At 40.5% G+C, this 20,312-nt stretch overlaps 1 protein-coding gene across 1 annotated transcript in view; it reads right to left on the bottom strand.

Moving 5' to 3' along the window:
- Nucleotides 1–14,240, bottom strand: part of AIDA (axin interactor, dorsalization associated) — a 133,672-nt gene extending 119,432 nt beyond the window's left edge. Inside the window, exons 1-2 of the mRNA XM_030195987.1 lie at nt 13,923–14,240; nt 6,070–6,139 (exon numbers count right to left, since the gene is read on the bottom strand). Of these exons, the coding sequence (XP_030051847.1) occupies nt 6,070–6,139; nt 13,923–14,029 (177 nt within the window). The 5' untranslated portion in view covers nt 14,030–14,240. The remainder of the gene's footprint in view (nt 1–6,069; nt 6,140–13,922) is intronic.
- Nucleotides 14,241–20,312: the final 6,072 nt, after the last annotated feature.

Genomic DNA, 20,312 nt, shown 5'->3' with positions numbered 1-20,312 from the left:
GATTAGCAGAAATGCCCAAATGTAGGGCAACATATTTTTCTGTCTGATGTGTCATAGATAATTGAGACTGAGATTATCCCGAATTAACTACCTTTTCACAGAAAAAAAAAATCTGGAGCAGTAGGTTGAGAATTAGTAATTGATACAGAATCAATAGGAGGTGCTATCAAATTCTCAACAGGCTGAAATAACTTCTTTAAATTTCCAGAACCAACTCCAATAATTTTAGCATAAAAAAACTTTTTTTTTGCTTCTGCAGCATGAAATTTGTAAGACTTCAAGGCCTCTCTCCATTTGCATTTAAGAAAAATTTCATGATGTTTCCGCCAAAATTCAAGTTTCATCTCCCTCACAGATTCAGTAAACCAAGAAGCAGAGCCTGAAGATCTTATTTTCTGAACTCTTAAAGGGGCTACCAAATTCAAAGTTGTTTCAATAGATTGATCCTATATTTGTTTCCGAATAATTGAATCTGATTCTATAATATCAAGCTTACTGGAAACTTGGGGCCAAAATGTATTAGCATCTATTTTACCTTTGCACTTAATCAGACATTGGAACTTTACTTTTGGAGTAGATATCATGGAGATATGAAAATTAAAATGGTCAGACCACGGAACGGCCGACCATGCTATATCAGTAATCAACTGACCTAGATAAGAAATTATAAAATCCAAGGAGCGTTCTTTATCATGAGTAACATTGTAAAGCATTAAAACTAAATTACAAGACTCTAAAAGCATTTTAAAACCCATAACCCTAGTGTCTAAGTCTTGTTCTAAAGGTAAATTTAAATTCCCCAAAATAACCAACGTCGGAAACTGAGTTGTACAAAATGACAAAAGTTCACACAGAGTATCTTGGACTATGAGCCAGGTGGGCGGTATATCAATAATAAACCTATAGTACCTAAACAGGAAGACAAATCATATACTGAAATCTATAAAATATATATTCCAACCCAGGTAAAACAGGAGAATCAGAAAAAAAGTTAGATGAATAAAACTTTCAAATATAATTGCTAACCAACCACCCCATTTATCTTGCCTGGGGGAATGCAATATACCAGTGGTGCCCAAACCTGGTCCTGCAGGCACCCCAGCGAGTCAGGTTTTCAGGATATCCACAATGAATATTCATGAGAGAGATGCATTCAGTGGAGGCAGTGCAAAAAATTTCACTCATGAATATTCATTGTGGGTATCCTGAAAACCTGACTGGCTGGGGTGCCTCCAGGACCAGGTTTGGGAACCACTGCAATATACTATAACAGGAGGACACAGTTGAGATATTTCTGAACAATATCAGTTAACCATGTCTCAGACAGAAAGACAAACCCTAAATCAGAAAACCTGATAAAATCATGAAGTAATAAAAGCTTATTCACTACTGATCTGGAATTAACATACAAACAAGGCACAGGCACAGCAGAAATATCATAACAAAACCTATAGTCATAAGCAATAGTATGTAAATTAGTGGGATTCCTCTGAATTCGTATTTGACCATTATGCCGAGGGGACCTTTTTCCAATAATACATTCAATATGAGTGAAAGAGTGGATAGATCAGTCAAGCAACCAAGGCCTATCAAATAAAGACCCTTCATTAAGTTTAACAGTATATAAAACAGGAATAGCTTGACCCACGAATTCCATCAGTTTGCAATCCACTGAAGCCCAAAAGTACTATTGAATAATAAAACAGCAGCTTCATGATGAAATAAAAATAACCCGTTACTAGAAAAAAATTATACCCACACAATAAGATAAACATTCCACACCAGGCGCCACACAAAGGCTTGTGCTAAGGTGCACACCTTTGGCTTGTGCCTTAGGTGATGTGCTGAGCAATGCCGCGCTGCTAGGCACCGTGGCTAAATACTCACAACTTCAGCGATGTTAAAAGAGTGGGTGGAGCTTGCTCCCACGCTCTAAGATACAGTCCCACTCTGGCAGAACAAGTCAGCGGGCACTTCCAGCACAAGAATCAGATGACACAAATCAAAGTAAGCCTTTTAAATATCTGCAGCTTCAGCAATGTTAATAGAGTGGATGCAGCTTGCTCCCACACCCTAAGCTACAGTCCCAGTTTGGTAGAACAAGCCGGCAAGCACTTCCTCTCTCCTCCACCATGTCTTCACAATACAAAGCCCAACTGGTACTTAATATGGGCTCCAAGTAGGGCCAGTCAAGCCTGCCATGTTGGAGTCAGTTTTCCCTGTACTGCCATCAGAGGAGGAGCTAGGGCAGTTATTGCTACTTTCTGACTGGAAGTCAAGTAGTAGAAATGCTGGTGATGGAATGGAGGCTCTAAGAGTAAATACAGAAAAGACTGTGGGGTGGGGGGGGGGGAGAAACAGCAACATCTGAAAAACTGCGTTTACTAATGCCTATAGTATGGGAAACGAGGTTCTAGATCTAAAGGCTGTATTCGAAGAGTCTGACTTGGATTTAGTGGAGGTCATGGGGACATGGTTCATAGAAAACCATGACCAACAACTAGAGATCACGAGTTGAGATTGCAAGTTGGGAGACTTAGGAGCAATGTCAGGAAATAGTTTTTCACAGAAAGGGTGGTGAATGCCTGGAATGCTCTTCTGCGGGAGGTGGTGAAGACAAAAACAGTGATGGAATTCAGGAATGCATGGAATAAACACAGAGGAACACTATATAGAGAAATAAATTGTAGCTGGACAGGACAAAGAAACAGGATAAGAGAAGCAGGAAAGATTATTCTGAAACTTGGGAGGGAGGGATGAAGACTGGGTGAGAAATGATAGGTGGAAAGAATAGATAGGCAGATGAGGAGGGATAGAGAGATGGCTGAAAAAAAAAAAAAAACAATAAAGTGAGAACACACGTTAGCGCCTGTGGGAGGATCTGGTGGCCCTCTGGGGAGCCAGGTGTCTGCTAGATTTTCCCAATTCTAATCTTTTTTTTCGTTTCTAAGTATTATTTATTTATTGCATTTGTATCCCACATTTTCCCCCCTATTTGCAGGCTCAATGTGGCTTACAAAGACCTGTTATGGCATCGCCATTCCAGGGAACAGATACAATTGGTGTTACAACAAGATCAAGGATGAGAAAAAAAGATCTAAGCGGTCAATTATTGAAAGATGTCTTTCCGAATAAGGTGAAGTGGTGAAGTGTTATAATTAAGCTATGGATTCTTGTTGTAGGCCTTGTTGAAGAGATAGGTTTTCAGAGATTTGAGAAAGTTAGTTATTTCGGTAATCGTTTTCAAGTCAGTTGCTGCTTGCACTCTGCTTTCGCTTATACTTATTGACTGTTGTTTGGAGTGAAGAAAAAATAAAGAGAAGTTGCTGACTTGACAACCGGTTGTGTGAGAATCATTTGGGTATGCTTCATCCATCACAGAGGTGGTAGGAAGAAAGTAAACCTCACAAGTGTGTATATGATCAAGCTGCGCTGTGGCGGTACAGTCCCGTAAATGGCAAAAAACAGATAAAGATCAAGGCTAAAATGGTCTTTGACGGCAACTCCAATAGTTGGGAAGTAGAACCAGTGCCGGGCAGACTTCTACAGTCTGTGCCCCAAAACTGGCAAGGAGAGACAGATTAAATATATCAGTGTTTAACCATGAAGTGGAACCTGTGCAGAGTGCCAGATTCTGGCCACCTTGATGGGCAGACTGGATGGACCATGCAGGTCTTTATCTACTGACATTTACTGTGTTACTATGTAATCTATTCAGGAAGGACAGGATAAGAGTATGGGAGCAGGAGTGGCACTATATGGCATATTTGTCTGAATTCAATTAGAGACTCGCCAGCAACTTTAATGTCTCTGCCTAAATTTAAGACAGGGCTCAAAACATTTTTCACAATGGCTTTTAACCTATGAAGACAGTTCACCTGTCTATTCTGGGGTGCTAACAATAATGGGCAGAGAAAGGCACATCAATGATGATCTCTCTCTACCTCTTGCTCTCTCTGTTTGAGCATTGCAACGATATGTTTTCTTTCTCCATGTTCTTTCTTGATTCTAGAACTCTTTGATTTTGTATGTATTAGCAAAATATTTATGTAAACCATTCGGAGATATGCAGTGATGGGCAGTATATCAAATAATGAATAGACCCGAATCTTGAAATTGAAAGCAGGTCTTGACAAACTTTCACTGAAGGGTATCAATATAGAAACTCTTGGGTGAATGCATGCAGTTAGCAAGATGTCTATGAGCAAGTAAATCACCACCTGATCAAAAAAAAAAAAAAAAAAAGGTTTACATTGAAGCAAAACATTGCATTATGCACCAGCACACAGCATATCTAAATGGATAGTAAAGAGGCTATTAGCTATTCTTTCCCGATGCAGAGCACTGTTGAGGAAGACTAAGGTGAGTACAATGTGGGAACCTAAACACCAGGTCTGAGCAGGCATAGAAGGGTTATCTCACCCTTCTGCAGAGGACTATCAGGGCAGAAAAAGCTAGTAGGCCCCACTGCAGCCACCCAGAACCCCGATCATCCACCCCCAAATGACCCCCTTCCCTCCCTCCCTCCCCCCAACAATAACATAATCCCTGATGTGTAGTGGCACATCCCACCCCACCTACATAACCCCTCCCTCCCCCAACCACTGCAGGGTCAGTTTGCCAAACAAGGGAATTTCTCACTTTTTTGGTAGTTTGAGGGATGACCAAATAAGGGAAAAATTCTCTCATTTGGCCTCCATTTTCTCAGGTATACTACCCTCCTGTAAAGTCTTTGGAGGATCAACAAAAAAATTCAGTTCAAGAAAATTTACCTTTGGATGTTTCAGATATTTTAGAGTCTTTGGATATTGAAACTGCGATACCGTCAACTTTGCTTGCTACCGTTGCTCTTGCCCCAGATAAAAACTGGTTGACGAAATTGTTCTTTAAAAACAGAGATAAATCTTTCCTGGGCTTTAAGATCCAGATCTTTCCAGATGTAACAAGAAAAACTCAGAAGAGACGTTGACAGTTACTATTACGTAAACCAGGTGTCCTTCAGATTGGAGCTACATTTTATTTACATTATCCGTGTAAATGTGTAGTTAGGTACCAAGCTGTAAAATATGTTTTTTTTAAACCTTCCCTACTCACTGTTTTTCTTGCAGGGTTTGCAAGGGTTTGATTGTTCCCTTATGATAGCTCCAATTCAAGAAAGGGAATTCCTTAATGTCTCAGCTGTTAACTTTTTTTTCTTTCTTAATTTCCTTTGGTAATTAATACTCCACTTTATGTAATCTTGGATCTAGTTTTGTGGACTTGAGTGAAGCTTTCCAAATTGATATTTTTCAAGATAAGAACATTTTTCCTTATTATATTATGCTGGATAGCCACACTTTTCTGTACAAGTTATTGACTTGGTTGATTAAATATAAAATGATGAAGAAAAAAAAAAAAAAAACTCTCATTTGGCAGCCTGACCCCACATGGGGCAACCCAGGATGCACATTATGAAGTCAGCCATTGCCATTTTCCAAGATGGTGGTGCCAAGGCAGGACCAATTGTGCATCGCTCCTACTTTGCAGGTGCTCAATGGCCAGCTCTGAACATACACTACAAGATTCAAGTTTATTAAAAATGTTCTATCCCGCCCAACAGTACATACCATCTGGGCAGCTTATAGTCTAAAAGCAGGGGGAGGAGATGAGGCTATAAAACTGGACAACACACGGTAGGAAGAAAGGGTAGAACTATAAATTTTTGACAGGATGGGGGGGGGGGGGGCAAGAGAAATGGAAGGATAGCATGCCTGCATTCAAAGATTCCGCAGCCAGTTCTGCTTTGTCACCACTAAATGAAGTAAAAAAAACACTAAGCATCTCAAATAGAAAAGATTTAATGGCGGCAGCGTTTAGGAGTAAGCATGTTGGAATAAGGAGGTTCTGAGTTCAGCCTGCAGCTTCAGAATCTTCCTACCCCAAACCCTGTTCTTCTTGTATTCCCTCCCTTTTTCTCCACCTTTGAAAGAACCAAAAAAAAAATTTTTAATGTATAAATACAGAATTCACCTTTATAATCTCGTCAAGCTTTCTACTACTTGCTGCTTCAATATGCTCAAGAATACATACCTTTTGATCGTCTGTAAATTCAGAAGAGTTTGGCTGAGACTGGGCCTCCTTCTGTAATTGCCTTGCTAATCTAGATTTTTAAAAAAAGAGATACATTTAGCAATCATTAATTTCATATAGAAAAACAATTATTTGTCAAGATAGCAAATAGTAAGATTCAATATACGGCTGAACATCCTCCAAAACTTAACCCAAAATAATATGAAAAGATTCCAGGCCCTTTAATTTTCAATAGACTACAGCCTTTACTAGTCGGTTGATCGTTTAAAGTCGCCATGGTGGAGGTGCAATATGAACTTCTTGATTACCAGACACGTTTCTCAGTTGCCTACCTTTACTGGCAGCTTTTATAAAACCACAGTAACATAGTAAATGACAGCAGCTTAAGACCTGGGAGCATGGCAAGAGGAGGCATTTCCCCACCCCACACCTTGTAGAAGTTCCTCCCTATGATACTGACTGGGAAGCTATTCCAGGCATCCACCACCCTCTCCATCAAAAAGTATTTCTTATTGCTCTTAAGTCTGCCATCCTGCAACCTCAATTATGTCATCTAGTATTACTGTTTTCACATCCTTGGAAAAATTTGTTTGTATATTAATACCTTTCAAGTATTTAAATGTTTATCATACTTCCCCCATCCTTACTATCCTCTAGGTTGTATGAAAATGAGCCTTGAAGACCTAAATATGTACATCTTTTGGCACAAACCCCCATACCATTTTAGTCACCTTTCTCTGAACTGCTTCAAGTCTTTATGTCCTTACTAAAATACAGCCTCCAAAACTCAATCAATTTCACATGGGGCCTCACCTACAACTTGTACTGGGTCATTAACTCTTCCTTTCTTCTACTGGTTAGGCCTCTAGATGCAGTCTAGCATTCTTCTGACTGTGGCCATAGACTTGTCACAATGGTTTGCTAATCTTGGGATTATGAGACAATACCCCAAGGTCCTTCTCCTAGTCCATGGATATCAGCCACCTACCACATACAACTCCTCTGGACTTCTATTTCCCAAATGCATCACGCTACACATCTTTGCATTAAAATTTTAACTGTCAAATAGGTTTTTTTCAGAAATTTTATTAAAGTTTTCAATTAACAGAGAAAGAAAATGGAAACTTAATGAAAAATAATATACAACATACAATTTATGCAAAATAGAGAAGTGCTTTGCAACATAGAAAATCACTTGTCATAGTGTCCACTACGTCCAGGGTGTTCACTCTATTACAAATCTTCATGTCACCAGCAAAAAAAGTAAAACTTTTCCTTCTAACCTTTCAACAATGTCACTCACAAATATATTGAATAAAATTGGCCCCAATACCCATCCTTGAGGCACTCCATTACTTACCTTTCATTCCTCCAAATGAAACCCATTCAGACAGTTTCTAATCCAATTCACCACTTTAGGTCCTACTTCAGCCCTCTCAGTTTATTTATGAGCCTTCTATGCAAAACTGTGTCAAATATTTTGCTAAAATCCAAGCAGATTACATCAGATTAGAATCAAAAACTTCTCCTTCCTTATCATCCTGCTAGACCAGGCCAGACAAACTGAATATATTAAAGCTTCACACAACCAGGGAGAAGGCCACAGCTGTTTTAAATACATCCTCCCTAAATCCAAGCCCCCCTAAGTTTGATCATCCAGCCTATAAACCCTCCTAAATTTGATCATCCAGCCTACAAACACTTGACAAAGGAATGTAAGGATGACCACGTTGCTACCTTCCATGTATCTCACAGCAACATCACTCGTTTGTTGGCTCACAAAGTAGCCCTGGCCTTTGTGGACTATACTCTCAAACCTTCTAGACCTCGCCAACTCTTCAGGACATAAACCAAAGCAATCACCTCTTTAATGCACCTAGCCACTGACTGACAAAGAATCACCACCAACCCACTAAAGAGAACAGCTTAAGTTACTAGAATATTTAAGGGCTCACTTTGACACCTGTTTCAGGATGTTGTTTCTGATTCAAGGCAGAATTTCCAAACTGTTCCAGCAAATTTGAAGTCTCAGAGGAATCTCCAAGTATGTGATTACCTTCAGCTCTTGGGCTCTATGGCAGCATCTTGAGGTTATGCTCTGGGTAAGAGAGCACATGAGGGCCTTGCAGAGGGGTCTATCATGCTGGTTGCCTCAGTTCAAGGATTTTACCATTGATCTTCCTCTCTAAGCATAAGTGCTGAGTGAGCTGGTTAGGAGTCGTCGTTCCCCCCCATCCCCCCAGAAACCTCAAAGGCCCTTGTAGCTAGTTGATGCCATCACGCTGATTGGTCCTCGAAGAGTTGAGCCAGTGGCTACTCTTTTGAATGTTCTTTGCCCATCCCAGATGCATACATGTTCTCTCCTTGCTATTCAGAGCTTAGGCACCAGGTGATGGAGGTGATACTTTTCTAGTCAGTACTCTTACCACCACCTTTGGCAGTAATATCAGGTTCCAAATATTTCCTGTAACCAGATGATAATCTATTTTTGCTTTTGGAATTTCCCATTCTTCCTTGTAGAAGAACTGTTCTAGCTTAGAAATATTCTTAAGGTCTCCTTGCATGCATAAGATCTCCCCATAGACTTTCAGAAGTACTCAAGTCTGTAGGCTGCAAAAGCCATTCCAAAACTTTCACCTATTTCCTTTAAGTAGATAATGGTAGAATTTGAGGTATGTTTCAGATCACTGTCTTGTTGAAAAATCTAACAGGCACGTACCACAGCAAAACATGCAAGTATGACAACAACATGAACAGCAGAAAAGATTCCTAGAGCATGGATCGTGGTCATGAAATTAAGTTTTTAAAATCTGTATGTGTATATGTTGTATGTTATCTTGTGTCCTATGTTATTGTTACCACTCACTACTATTTGTGACTGACAGGATAAAAATGCTAAGTAAATGACCTTTTATTCCAAAATATATGTAATGAGAATCATGTCAGACTACCACAGATGTATGTGGGTCTGATGTGTTGAATATTTTTCCACACAGACACAAATAATAGCATGAATCAGGTTCACAAAAAACAGGTAAATTCACAAAAAGGTGGATCAACTGCAATCATTAATAGATGCAATAATGCTCTTTGGGGGTCTTTTCCTCTCATCAATTGCTCTCTTGATACCATCTGGGCTTGACATTTTTTCTTTACATTGACTATATTCAGCTTTTGGTTCCACTAGACTCCTCTTCATCTGACATCATGACTACAGGCTCTCTGCATCTCACTGAAATTTCTGATTGGCTTAGTACATACCATAGGAAATTAAATCCCTCCAAATCAGAGGCCATTTTTTCCATGCAGTCCCCAGCTCCATCATGTCCCTTTCAAGGGCTCCATTAAAGTCCTTGGAGTTACCCTAGACACAGCACTATCTTTCCGCGCTATAATGAAGGGCTTTTTCATCCTGTGACAAATATGTGCCATATGACCAATTCTTGAAGTGTCTTCCCTACAGATTTTGCTTTAGTTATAATCAAAAATAAGATTACTGTAATTCCCTTTATCAAGGTCTATCATCTACCAAACTCAGGAGACTTTAATTCATTCAGAAAACTGAAGTCAAATTACCAAGAAAAAGCTTGACGATATCACCCCCTTCTAATCTCTCAGCACTGGCTTCTCACGTCCTCCCGCATTGCCTTCGAATCTCTAATCACTGCACATGAATTCATGTTCACTAGCTCACCTTCCTTTTACTCTTATTCAGTATGTTCCTTCTCATACCCTTCTCTCTTCAGTCAGCATCTGCTTACAGTACCTCATTTCACAATATCTAGCTCAACACTATTTATCACTCCTGCTTTAGCCTTGCTGCCCCGCCCCACCCCCAGGGCTGATTTATTTTACCAGAAATGTAAAACTGACCTTAAGACTCACCTCTTTAAACGAGCATTTTCCATAACCTGATTTATTCTTTTCAAAATTTCCATACTCACTTGCCACAGCACGCTTGTGTGTGTGCCCTTACCCATTTTCCCTTTATGTGTTTATCATGGCTCTGTAATTGAGTTTAATTCTTATCCTTTTTATTTCCTATTGTTTTCATCTTGTCTTACGTTTGTCCTGGTCTGCATTTTATTATTTCTATTCCCTTTTTTTAGTTATTATTTTAAATATTTTGCTAACCATTTAGATGCATATTTCACATGATTTGTGGTGTATCAATAACAACCAAAACTTGATCAGTTACAAGCTTTCTGGAGTTATCCTCTCCATCAGATCAGTGAACAAACAGCATAGTTACTCTGGGTTTAACAAGCACAGAGTAATGTATATTAGACTATCACCCTATTCTATTACAAACTCATAACAGGGTGGGGGACAGATGAAACAGTAGTACTACACTTGGAATGGCTCTAAAACCATTTCCAAATCCTTGTGTTAATTTCAAAAGTGTTTAATAATGCAAATTTCAAATATTCTTGTCTGCTGCTGAAGTTTGAGTACGCTGACTGTAAAGTCACCAAGGAAGTGATTTTTTTGTAATAGATTCAACACAACTCAATAAACAAACATTTCTTAAAGAATGAACTCAAGATATTGGCTGCTAACCCATTATCAGACGTGGGACCTTTCAACTGTCTCCTTGCCTTTACTTCCCGTCTCTCCTCCCTCTTTTATTAAGCTATAATGGCAGTTTAAGACCAAAATTACAGGTTGATGCTCAAAGGTTCATGCTAGTATTTTCACTCTACCATGAAATTAGCACCAAAAAATTCCTTTGGCATGCTCAAACTAAGGATCATACAAATGTCAACTTTCCTGTCGATGCCTGAGCAGTGATTGGCTCAGGCACTGACAGGAAAGTTGTTTTTTGTCACATCACCACACATAAGCTTGCCTTCTGTGTAATCTAGTGGCCCTGGCCCCCTCCCGCCCTGACCTCTCCTTCAGTTTATATTTAAAAAAAAAATTCAGTTGTCTAAGTGCCCCCCCCCCACACAAATTCCCTGATAGTCCAGTAATTCCCTCCCCTCCCCCACAAGAAAAGCCCTGGTAGTCTAGCAGGACCCTCCATCCTGTACATCAAACAAGGCAGAGGCATGTGGGCTAGGATTGGGGTGGGGTAGAGGATCCCGCTAGACTACCGGGAATTTTTTTGGGGGGGCGGGAGGGAGAACTAATAGAGTACCAGGAAATTTGGGGGGGGAGCAGAGGGGCCACTAGATCAGAAAATTTTGTTTTTTTTTATATTAGGGGAAGGGAAGGTTGGGTTGGGAGGTAGAGTTATTGTTAAGCTGGGCCGATGCACAAAGCAGCCCAGGGCAGGGTGGTTGGGCTAGAGGGAAAGAAGGGATGCCGTTGGACAACGCTCCTCTCATCCAGCACTTCCACACTGCCCCAGACCTGGCAAAAAGGTTCCTGTGCATGTGTGTGTGATCTTTTTTTGTTTTTTTTTGAGCATTGCCGGGGAATACCAAATGACTTCATTTAAATGCATTTAAATACATTCTACAGTAATGGTTTCTGCGCGAGTTAAATATCCAAGCTGAAATGCATTTTAACACAGACCTGTACAGTCCATCCAATCTGCCCAACAAGCTAAACTCATAGCATAACGTATGGTGTAATACTACATATGAACACCTGATCTTGATTTGTCCTTGCCATTTTCAGGGCACAGACTGTAGACGTCTGCCCAGCACTGGCCTATCTAATAGGTTCAGCATGAGTTAAATACCCACGCTCAGCCAGTCAAAACCCACCAGACTTAACGCCGCGCTAACACTTTCTACATTGGCTCCACAGTCTGTACCTTGGAAACCCATTGTAACCATATTCTTTCTTCACTGATCTGGAAAATTAGCCACAAATATAGTTAGACAAATAAACAGGCATATCCTACAACCAGGTTGTTGACCTTTTTTCCATAATGTCCAAGTGAACTAACAATCCAAACAATTCTTTACTCAAGAAAATTTTATTTTAAAGATTAAAAATATCTAAATAAGGTACCAGAAAATAATACCAAGAAATGTCACATTTATACTCATTTACATTCCCAAATTATATTTTGAAATGGTAGAGAAGTGTCACAAAATACATGGGCCTAAACCAAAAACCACTGAACCACCAGATCAATTCATTAAGTAGGGGCCTGGTTGGTCACATTGTTTGAGAAGGAACAATTTGTTTGAACACTTTTTGAAAGACTTCACCTGTGAGGCAAGTGGCGATGCTAAAACAGCAAATGGTTTATTTGGTTTCATATACTGTTACTTTGTGATAGCACAGCACAGCTGTTTACAAATCAAATTACTAATAAAAGAGAGAAAAAAATGGTATTTCTAATAGTAATGAGATGAATAGTAAATCAAAGAAGATAAAGCACGTAATGGACATAACACAACTCTTCCGTTCTAGAAATGTTAAGTAGTAGTAGTAGTAGTAGTAGTTCTCCGATTCCCTAATGTGGCTGTGCCACATGAACTTGATCTTACCACAACATCACACTGTATTTGTTCACACCGGAGCCTGCAAAGGCCTCTCCGGTACTAAGTAAGCCACATTGCGTACACAACCAGACTGAAATAACATTCTCCCAGGTCTGCCACCACATCCCATCAGCACTCTCCATGATCATTTCTGCTGGTCAAACTCAGGGTATTCACCTGACATTTTTCTTAAAAAAGTAAATTGGATTGCGGATTTACCAAAAAAGACGCACTGTTTCACTTCGTGCTATTTATGCTGAATATTATTACTCCTCTTTAAATTTGTCATATTTTCTTGAAAAAAAATTAACTCTTTACAGTGTTTCCAAAGAAGTGTTTGCTTTATTAACTCATTTGTTACTGAGATTTTGATTAACTAACTAGAGTTAGGCATTTAAAAAAATATGTCGCTATCATATGAGGTGTGAATTTCTGCTGTGTGTAGATATGACAAATGGCATGCCCCACTAATCTTCATTCAAGCAACAGCCACATGACATTAAGGTTCTGTATTCAATCATTTAAGCAGGTATACCTTAATGTGGAGAGTTTAGAGAATTTGCTATACGTTCAGCCAAACAAGTGTTGAACACCACAAGTGGGATGAGATGAAGAGACGCGGAAACCAGAGTACCTTACGGTATTTGTCGGCACCTCTAGAAAATTGGTTTGTCTTGCTATTGGGGAGGTCCGCCCTAGCTATTGATGGATCCAACACTATCCCTCCCAATTCCAGGCACCAGACAACATAAGAAAGTTCCCAACCCCGTTAGTTAGTTAAAGCGCCTCTGGACGAGAAGTAATGCACAACTGCCACCGCCCAGCCCAGGGTTGGAAAAAATAAAATAACTGTGAGCCCAGGGGACCGGCTGAGCTACTGAAATCTGAACTCACGATCACATCCCGCGCCGAGACTCCACCCAAAAACACAGAGAGTGTGGGTGGGACCCAAAACTCATAACAGCCCCGAAAGAAACCGAAAGCGTAGGGACTCGGGAGTTTCATTTAAAACAACCTGAACCCACGGAAAGGAGTCGGAAGATCATCCAACAGTTATCATGGAACTATTAAGGGGAAAGCTGGGATTTTACACTTCCCATTTCAGTTCCAGAATGGATGTATGGATGATGGGTAGACTGTGTATATACACAAACATGCACGTAACAATACCCCCTCCCCCGAAGCACCACCTCTAAGGAAATTATGACAGAGAATAAAGCCTAAATTTAAAAAGGAAAAAAAACAACGAATTGGAGCCACTCCCTCTATTCACGATGTCCCATTAAAAAAAACAACCCACCCTGGATCTGTCCGGCATCAATTTAGCTCCATCCCCAAAAACTATTCCCAACCCCTCCCTGTGTAGACCACTTCTCAGTCCCCCACCAGAAAGTCAGCTACAACACTTACATTTGATATTCGTCAATGGCCTCCACTAACTGGCCCCAGGAATCAAAGTCCGTGCCTTTCTGAAAGCTGGCGTGCCATTTCTGCAGCAGTTTGGTCACCTCGGTCATGGCTAGGGAGGGGCGCAGGGGGAGCGCTCGCTCCCCCCAAACAGGTTTGTCGAAAAAATGGCGCCTCTTGCCAATATTTTTTTTTCTGCCCTCTCCCGAGCGAGGCTCCTCTTGTGGCCGCTCTCCCCGTCCGCGTGGTTCTTGCTCGCTTTTACTGCCCTGAAACACCGTTTCCCCCTCCAGCACCGGCGATTCCCATAGTCAGCCTTCTGCTGCCAGCGTGCGTCCGTCGTCGGGGCCTCTCCTCAGGCGCGTCCCCGCCCACTCTGCAACTTCCTGTTTTCCGCAAAGGTGGGACGCGCTGGCAGAAGGCTGACTGGGAATCGCCGGTGCTGGAGGGAGAAACGGTGCTCTTCAGGGCAGTAAAAGTGAGCAGACCACGGGGAGAAGGGGCAGGAAAAGATGGGAGAGGGCAGAATAAAATATTGGGCAAGAGGCGCATAGGCGCCATTTTTTCTACAAACCTGGTTGGGGGAGCGACCGCTCGCTTGTCCCTCCCTTCCCCCGGCTGTTTCTGAGTCGTTTCTCTTTTCTCTCGATTGATTTGGCTGGTTAAACTATAGTATTGAAAGACTGATCCGCCTTTCTCCGTTGATCTAAAACGTTTTAAAGACTACATGTGAATAAGTGAGCCAAGGAGTGACACTGCCTTTGACAGATATTTACCTTTTTTTGCTTCTTGTGCCAGTGCAGTTGACTAAGGGTTAACGTATTACTGTATATGACTCGTGTTGTTATTAATATTGATATGAGACCTGCGTTTTAGCTATTTGTTATTTCTACAAAGGAGGCTTGAGGAAGCTCAGAAGCTTATTCATTACAATGTTTTTGTTGGCGGATACTTCCTTTATTTTTAGGTAGACGTGCTACTTTTAATACATACTATTAAAGAACTTTATTCCTATACTCAAGTGGAGTATGACTTTGGTTTTTCAGATTTATTGCTAACACCCATTGAGGCATATTTTCAAAGCATTTAGACTTACAAAGTTACATAGAGGTGTATTTTCAAAGCACTTACAAAGTTCTATAGTAACCTATGGAACTTAGGGCCCTTTTATTAAGCTGTGTAGGTGCCTACGTCTGCCAGTTTGGAACTACCACCTGGCTACTGCGTGGCTCGGGCGGTAATTTCATTTTTTATGCGCACCGGAAAATTTCTGGCATGCGGCGCTAACAGGATGGTAATTGGCATTGTACGCCCGCTGATGATTACCGCCTGAGACCTTACCACTAAGTCAGTGGGTGGCAGTAAGGTCTCGGGCCCAAAATGGACGCATGCTACATTTCATTTTGCCGCATGTCCATTTTCGGTAAAAAAAAAAAAAGCCTTTTTGTAGATATGCTTAAAAATGAACCTGCGCGCATCCAATACATGCATCTACACCAGCGCAGGCCACTTTTCTTTTTTTTTTTTTTATGTTTAAATCTCTTTATTATTATACATTTTATACAAGCATATCACTTGCAAAAGAAAAATTACACTATGGTAATAATTCTAAGGAAAATTATCTGTACACAAATTAAATAATTCTATAGTTTCATATAAGTCCACTACCAGAGTCCAATAAAGGAGAGAAAAGCACAGGCCACTTTTCGTCGCACCTTAGTAAAAGGATCCCTCAGTGCTTTGAAAATGAGCCTCATAGAAACCTATATTTTGTAACTCTAGTGCTTTGAAAATTAGCTTCATTGTTATCCTATGTCTTTCTGCCACATCTTCTTGGTCTCTGATTTGTATTTTTTTTGATACCTGAAAATTTTCTGTTTTCCACATAGTATACAGAATAGTATACTTGGCATGGATCACTTGTAACATGTTTTTTGTCAGTCGGAGTGGGAATGCTCCAGATGATCACAACTCTCTATACAGTTAAGATCATGATCCTAGTGTTTTTCTGCTATAGTAATGTTGCAGTGTTTATATTGACCTAGCTATACACCGTACTCTATGCCCAATTCTATGCATATCTATAAAAGAAGTGTGTTGCATCATGGGTGCATATGACATTGTGGTAAACCACAAAAACAAAAGTTATATGGTGAAGTTATCTGAACTCAGAGAACTAATTGCTTCCTTTCCTAGAGTGTGAGTTTTTTATGTTTGGGTATTTTTTAAAATTTATTTTTTATGCCAAATAAGATTTGCTAGTCCTGAACTTTTATTTTATCGTTCTGTAGAGTTTTGCTTTCCATTTATATCATAAACCTAATTGTGCAGAGTTTGCACATTTTAAACTACATTTGTAGTGTGGTTTTGCCAATGAAGAAAATGTTTTTAAAAAATCCAGAAACCTCAACCAAACTTGTGGTAGATAAGAATTTTTTAATAAATGAAAAATTAAATGAATAAGCATGGGTATTTGGGTAAGGGAGTATGGGTGAATGGATGGGCTTCATGGGAAGGTATGAGGACGGGCATATAAGGGTACGCTTGTTGCATCAGTGTGTCATCTGTTTCTTTTTGATAAAAGCTTGTACTGCACACTTATTTCCCTTCCACTGTCCACTCCATGTTCAGCCCTGTCCTGTCCTCCTAGCCCCTCCTACCTTGGCCACAATCACCTGCTTCAAATCTGCTCATGCCAGCTTTCTTTTCAGGTGACATGACCTGAGTTGTCCACCACCCCACACTTAACTTTGCACCACCGCCTGTTTCTCTTCTGGTGGCAGATCCCAGCCTCCTGCCACCCATGTCCTTAGTGGCTCCTGTGGTTAGGTGCAGACTGTTCTTCTGAAAACTGAGGACCCCCTGCTGGCTTCTGCTCATTTATGCTGTTAATACCACAGGATGCTTCATGTCCTGGCAGGGTTTTGGGTTCCCACGGACACACTGGGGACATTTCTTCCATGGGTCTCTTTTCTTGTGCTGTATGAGATAGGGTCCCTATACTACAGCACTTGCTAATTTCAGGTGGTGAACCTGGTGCCTTTCCACCTTGTGGTTTTCTGTTGTGCTTTAGTCTGTAAGCATCAGAGGGGTAAACCAACAGACTGACCCTCAACAATAGGTGTATTTTGACTTGGTTCTTTAGGCACATTCCTCACAGTTCTGATTGTAACTGCTAACTGCTCTGAAAATTTGCATTTTTGATGGGCTTTGGTCAAAGTAACGTATTTCAGACAGGCCTGTACTTGGACAGAGTAAGTAAGCCTGCTGGTTAACCATTAGGGCACTGTGGAGAGTGTTATACTGCTGTTTTTAACTGAGCCCCAGCTAATCAGTCATACCCAGGGGTATGACATTGGGGTCCATCTGGCACAGTTTCCTCTATAGCCTTAGCTTTCTCCAGGTCGATAATTAATATGAAAGTTATGGCTTCCATCCTGATCTCTGGCCTGGCCCTGGTTCAGATCCCCTCCATGTCCTGCCATAACACTTTCTTACCAGTCAAAATCTCAGCTTCTCAACATGCATGTTTTCCTATGAAAATCCTAAGAATAATTTGTTACCTATCACTTAGAGTTCTTACTAGAATATTGCGTTCAACTACGTAATCTATGTTGTGCATTATAGCAGATATTTTGGATATGAAATCAAAGAAAATAGTTCCCCGGAAATACAGGCATGACCTCTCTGGATGCAGTGTGTGCAGGTCCCTCTCCCTCTCTGATCTCCCATTTTTCTCACCACTGCTGCTGCTAATTGAACCCAGCAAGAAAAGAAGAGTGCTTCAGGCTGTTCCTTTTGTCATCAGCAGTGAAGAGTCCTAACACTGCCTCCTCCTTTTGCTTCCATCTATACCTAGCCCATCATACACATATGCAGCTGCTAGGTATAGAACTCGGAGATGTATGTGTGAGAATGTAGGATCCTCACAAGATGGGTACCTGCCTGGGGGTGCCGTTTCACTAGTATTGTGGAGATATGTCCCTGTGCAGCTGGTCATAGTATTGGTGGGGGGGGGTAGCTATAATAATATGATTTCTCCTATTATTGCGTTTGCCATATTGAATGGTTTCTGATCTTGACATAAAATGTAATATTATTTATTTATTTATTTATCATCTCATTGGTACCCCACAGTTTCCTAACAGTGTCAGGCTCAATGTGGCTTACAATGCACCACAGAGGCAGACGCCAATGCAGTAAAATGAAACTAATACAGCAGAAAACCTACAAGAGATAATGGGGAAGAGTAGGAATGGACGGAAGGTGAAGGGAAACTTTGAGGGAAGGGGGATATGTCCAAATGTCTCTAGATCGATGCGCTTCCAGCAGTGGAGACACTGGAAGAGGCCGTGGGATAAGCACTTCTGAATAACATGGTCTTCAGAGATTTCCTGAAAGTTAGATGATCTGTGATATTAGATAAAGGAACCTGAGTAAAAGCACAAGTTTTTACATTACTTCATTTAAGGAACAAAAAGTTATCCAACATCCATATCACCCATGTGAAAAAGTAACTGACCTCTAAACTTACTGCTGCCGCTTTCTGTAATTTGATATTAGTCTTTCACATTGCTGTTGAGGAATCTTAGCTCAATCTTCTTTGCAGAACTGCTTTAATTCAGACACATTATAGGTTGTCATGCTTGAACTGCTTGTTTCTGATCCTGCCACAGCATCTCTGTTGGGTTCAGGACTTTGACTAAGCCAGTCTAAAACTTTAATTGTTTCTCCTCAGCCATTCAGATGTGTGTTGTCTTGCTTCGTAACTCAATTATGCTTCAGCTCACAGACACTGTACCTTAATTTTCAGAATTCAGGATTCCTTCAATAATTCCAGGCCCTGAGGCAGCAAACCATCTCCACACTACCACCACCATATTTGACTGTTGGTATGATGTTCCTAGAGGAATGTTTTATGCCAGACTGCAACCTGTATTGTCCAGAGTTCCACTTTTGACTCTTCTGTCCATAGAACATTATCATAAAAGGATTGGAGATCTTCCAAGTGTGTTTTCCAAATGTGAGACATGCATTGATGTTACTCTTGGATAGCAGCAGTTTCTGCCTTGCTACTTTCCCCTTAATCCCATATTTGTCCAGTCTTATTGTGGAATTGTGGTTTCAAAGGGCCCCTGCATAAAGCACTATATACAGCACTGTATGCTCCTATATAACAAAGTTATATGGGATTATAATACATGGCACTATCCAGCATTACCAGCCTGACACTAAATGCATACTCTAGCCGATCTCATCTTTCATGCAGAGGAATGATGTCTAATAAGCCTCGGCCTTGCATACAGGCAAGAGAAGAGTGCCACTGTACTAGAATAACAGTATCAAGTTTATGTGGCACCGGCTAACACGTAGCCAGTTTAAGTTGATAATCAGAACTTAACCGGCCATGGGTTGCCTCATAAAGATAGAATTGATTTTTATACAGGTTCATTGGCCAATTAAGTCCTGAATATTGCTCTTAACTGGCCAGATGCTGATGCTGTCCTGGAATGCCCCCAAAATAGCTGGTTTTCACTTAGGTGCTAACTGCTAATTTTCAGCATTGATAACCGGTTAAGTGTCACTGTAAATTACTGGTTAACCCCGAACAAACAATTTTAACCCATTAACGTTCATTTCTACTCGGTTAAATCATTTTTGAAAATTGACCAGACAGGTTTTTTTTTTTTTTGTTTTTTGTTTTTTACCTTTTTTTTTTTTTTTTAAGAAGTTCTGTCTGTCCAGAAGAAGTGGCAAAACGTTTCTGTGCGGGACCAGATTTGTTGCTCACTTTTGGGCCAGGGGGTACAGTATTCCTCAGAATTCTGAAGAGGGGAAACCTCTGCCTCCAAAACACCAGTCAGGCTGTTATACCCCAAGAAAAAAGAAACTAACTTTTTTTACAGGCTATGTAAAAATAAAGAACTTTAAGGCTTGCAGTATCCATTTCACCTAATTGTAGCAGCTTTAATATTGATCCTGGAAGCATAGTAGAAAACTACTGATCCCCCACCCTCTCTCCTAACCCTTCTGTGGCAGTGAGGACACCAGAGTTCCTTGGTTGTCCCTGATAAATCATCATAAAAGCCTGTGATATCAAACTTTTTTAATTGTATCAACATGAACAAAATTGTTAAATAGCCAATAGAATTATTTTTTTATTTTATTTATTTTATTTGTTACATTTGTATCCCACATTTTCCCACCTATTTGTAGGCTCAATGTGGCTTACATAGTACCGGAGAGGCCTTTACAGGCTCCGGTGTGAACAAATACAGGGTGGTGATGTGGTAAGATCAAGTTCATGTGGCACAGCCACACTAGGTAATCAGAGAATGGAAGAGTTGTGATACGTCCATTACGTGCTTTAGTTTGGTTGTATTGCAGAGTTTA

The sequence above is a fragment of the Microcaecilia unicolor genome, chromosome 3, assembly GCF_901765095.1.
Source record: "Microcaecilia unicolor chromosome 3, aMicUni1.1, whole genome shotgun sequence".
Classification (NCBI taxonomy): Eukaryota; Metazoa; Chordata; class Amphibia; order Gymnophiona; family Siphonopidae; genus Microcaecilia; species Microcaecilia unicolor.
This window is presented reverse-complemented; position numbering and strand designations above follow the sequence as displayed.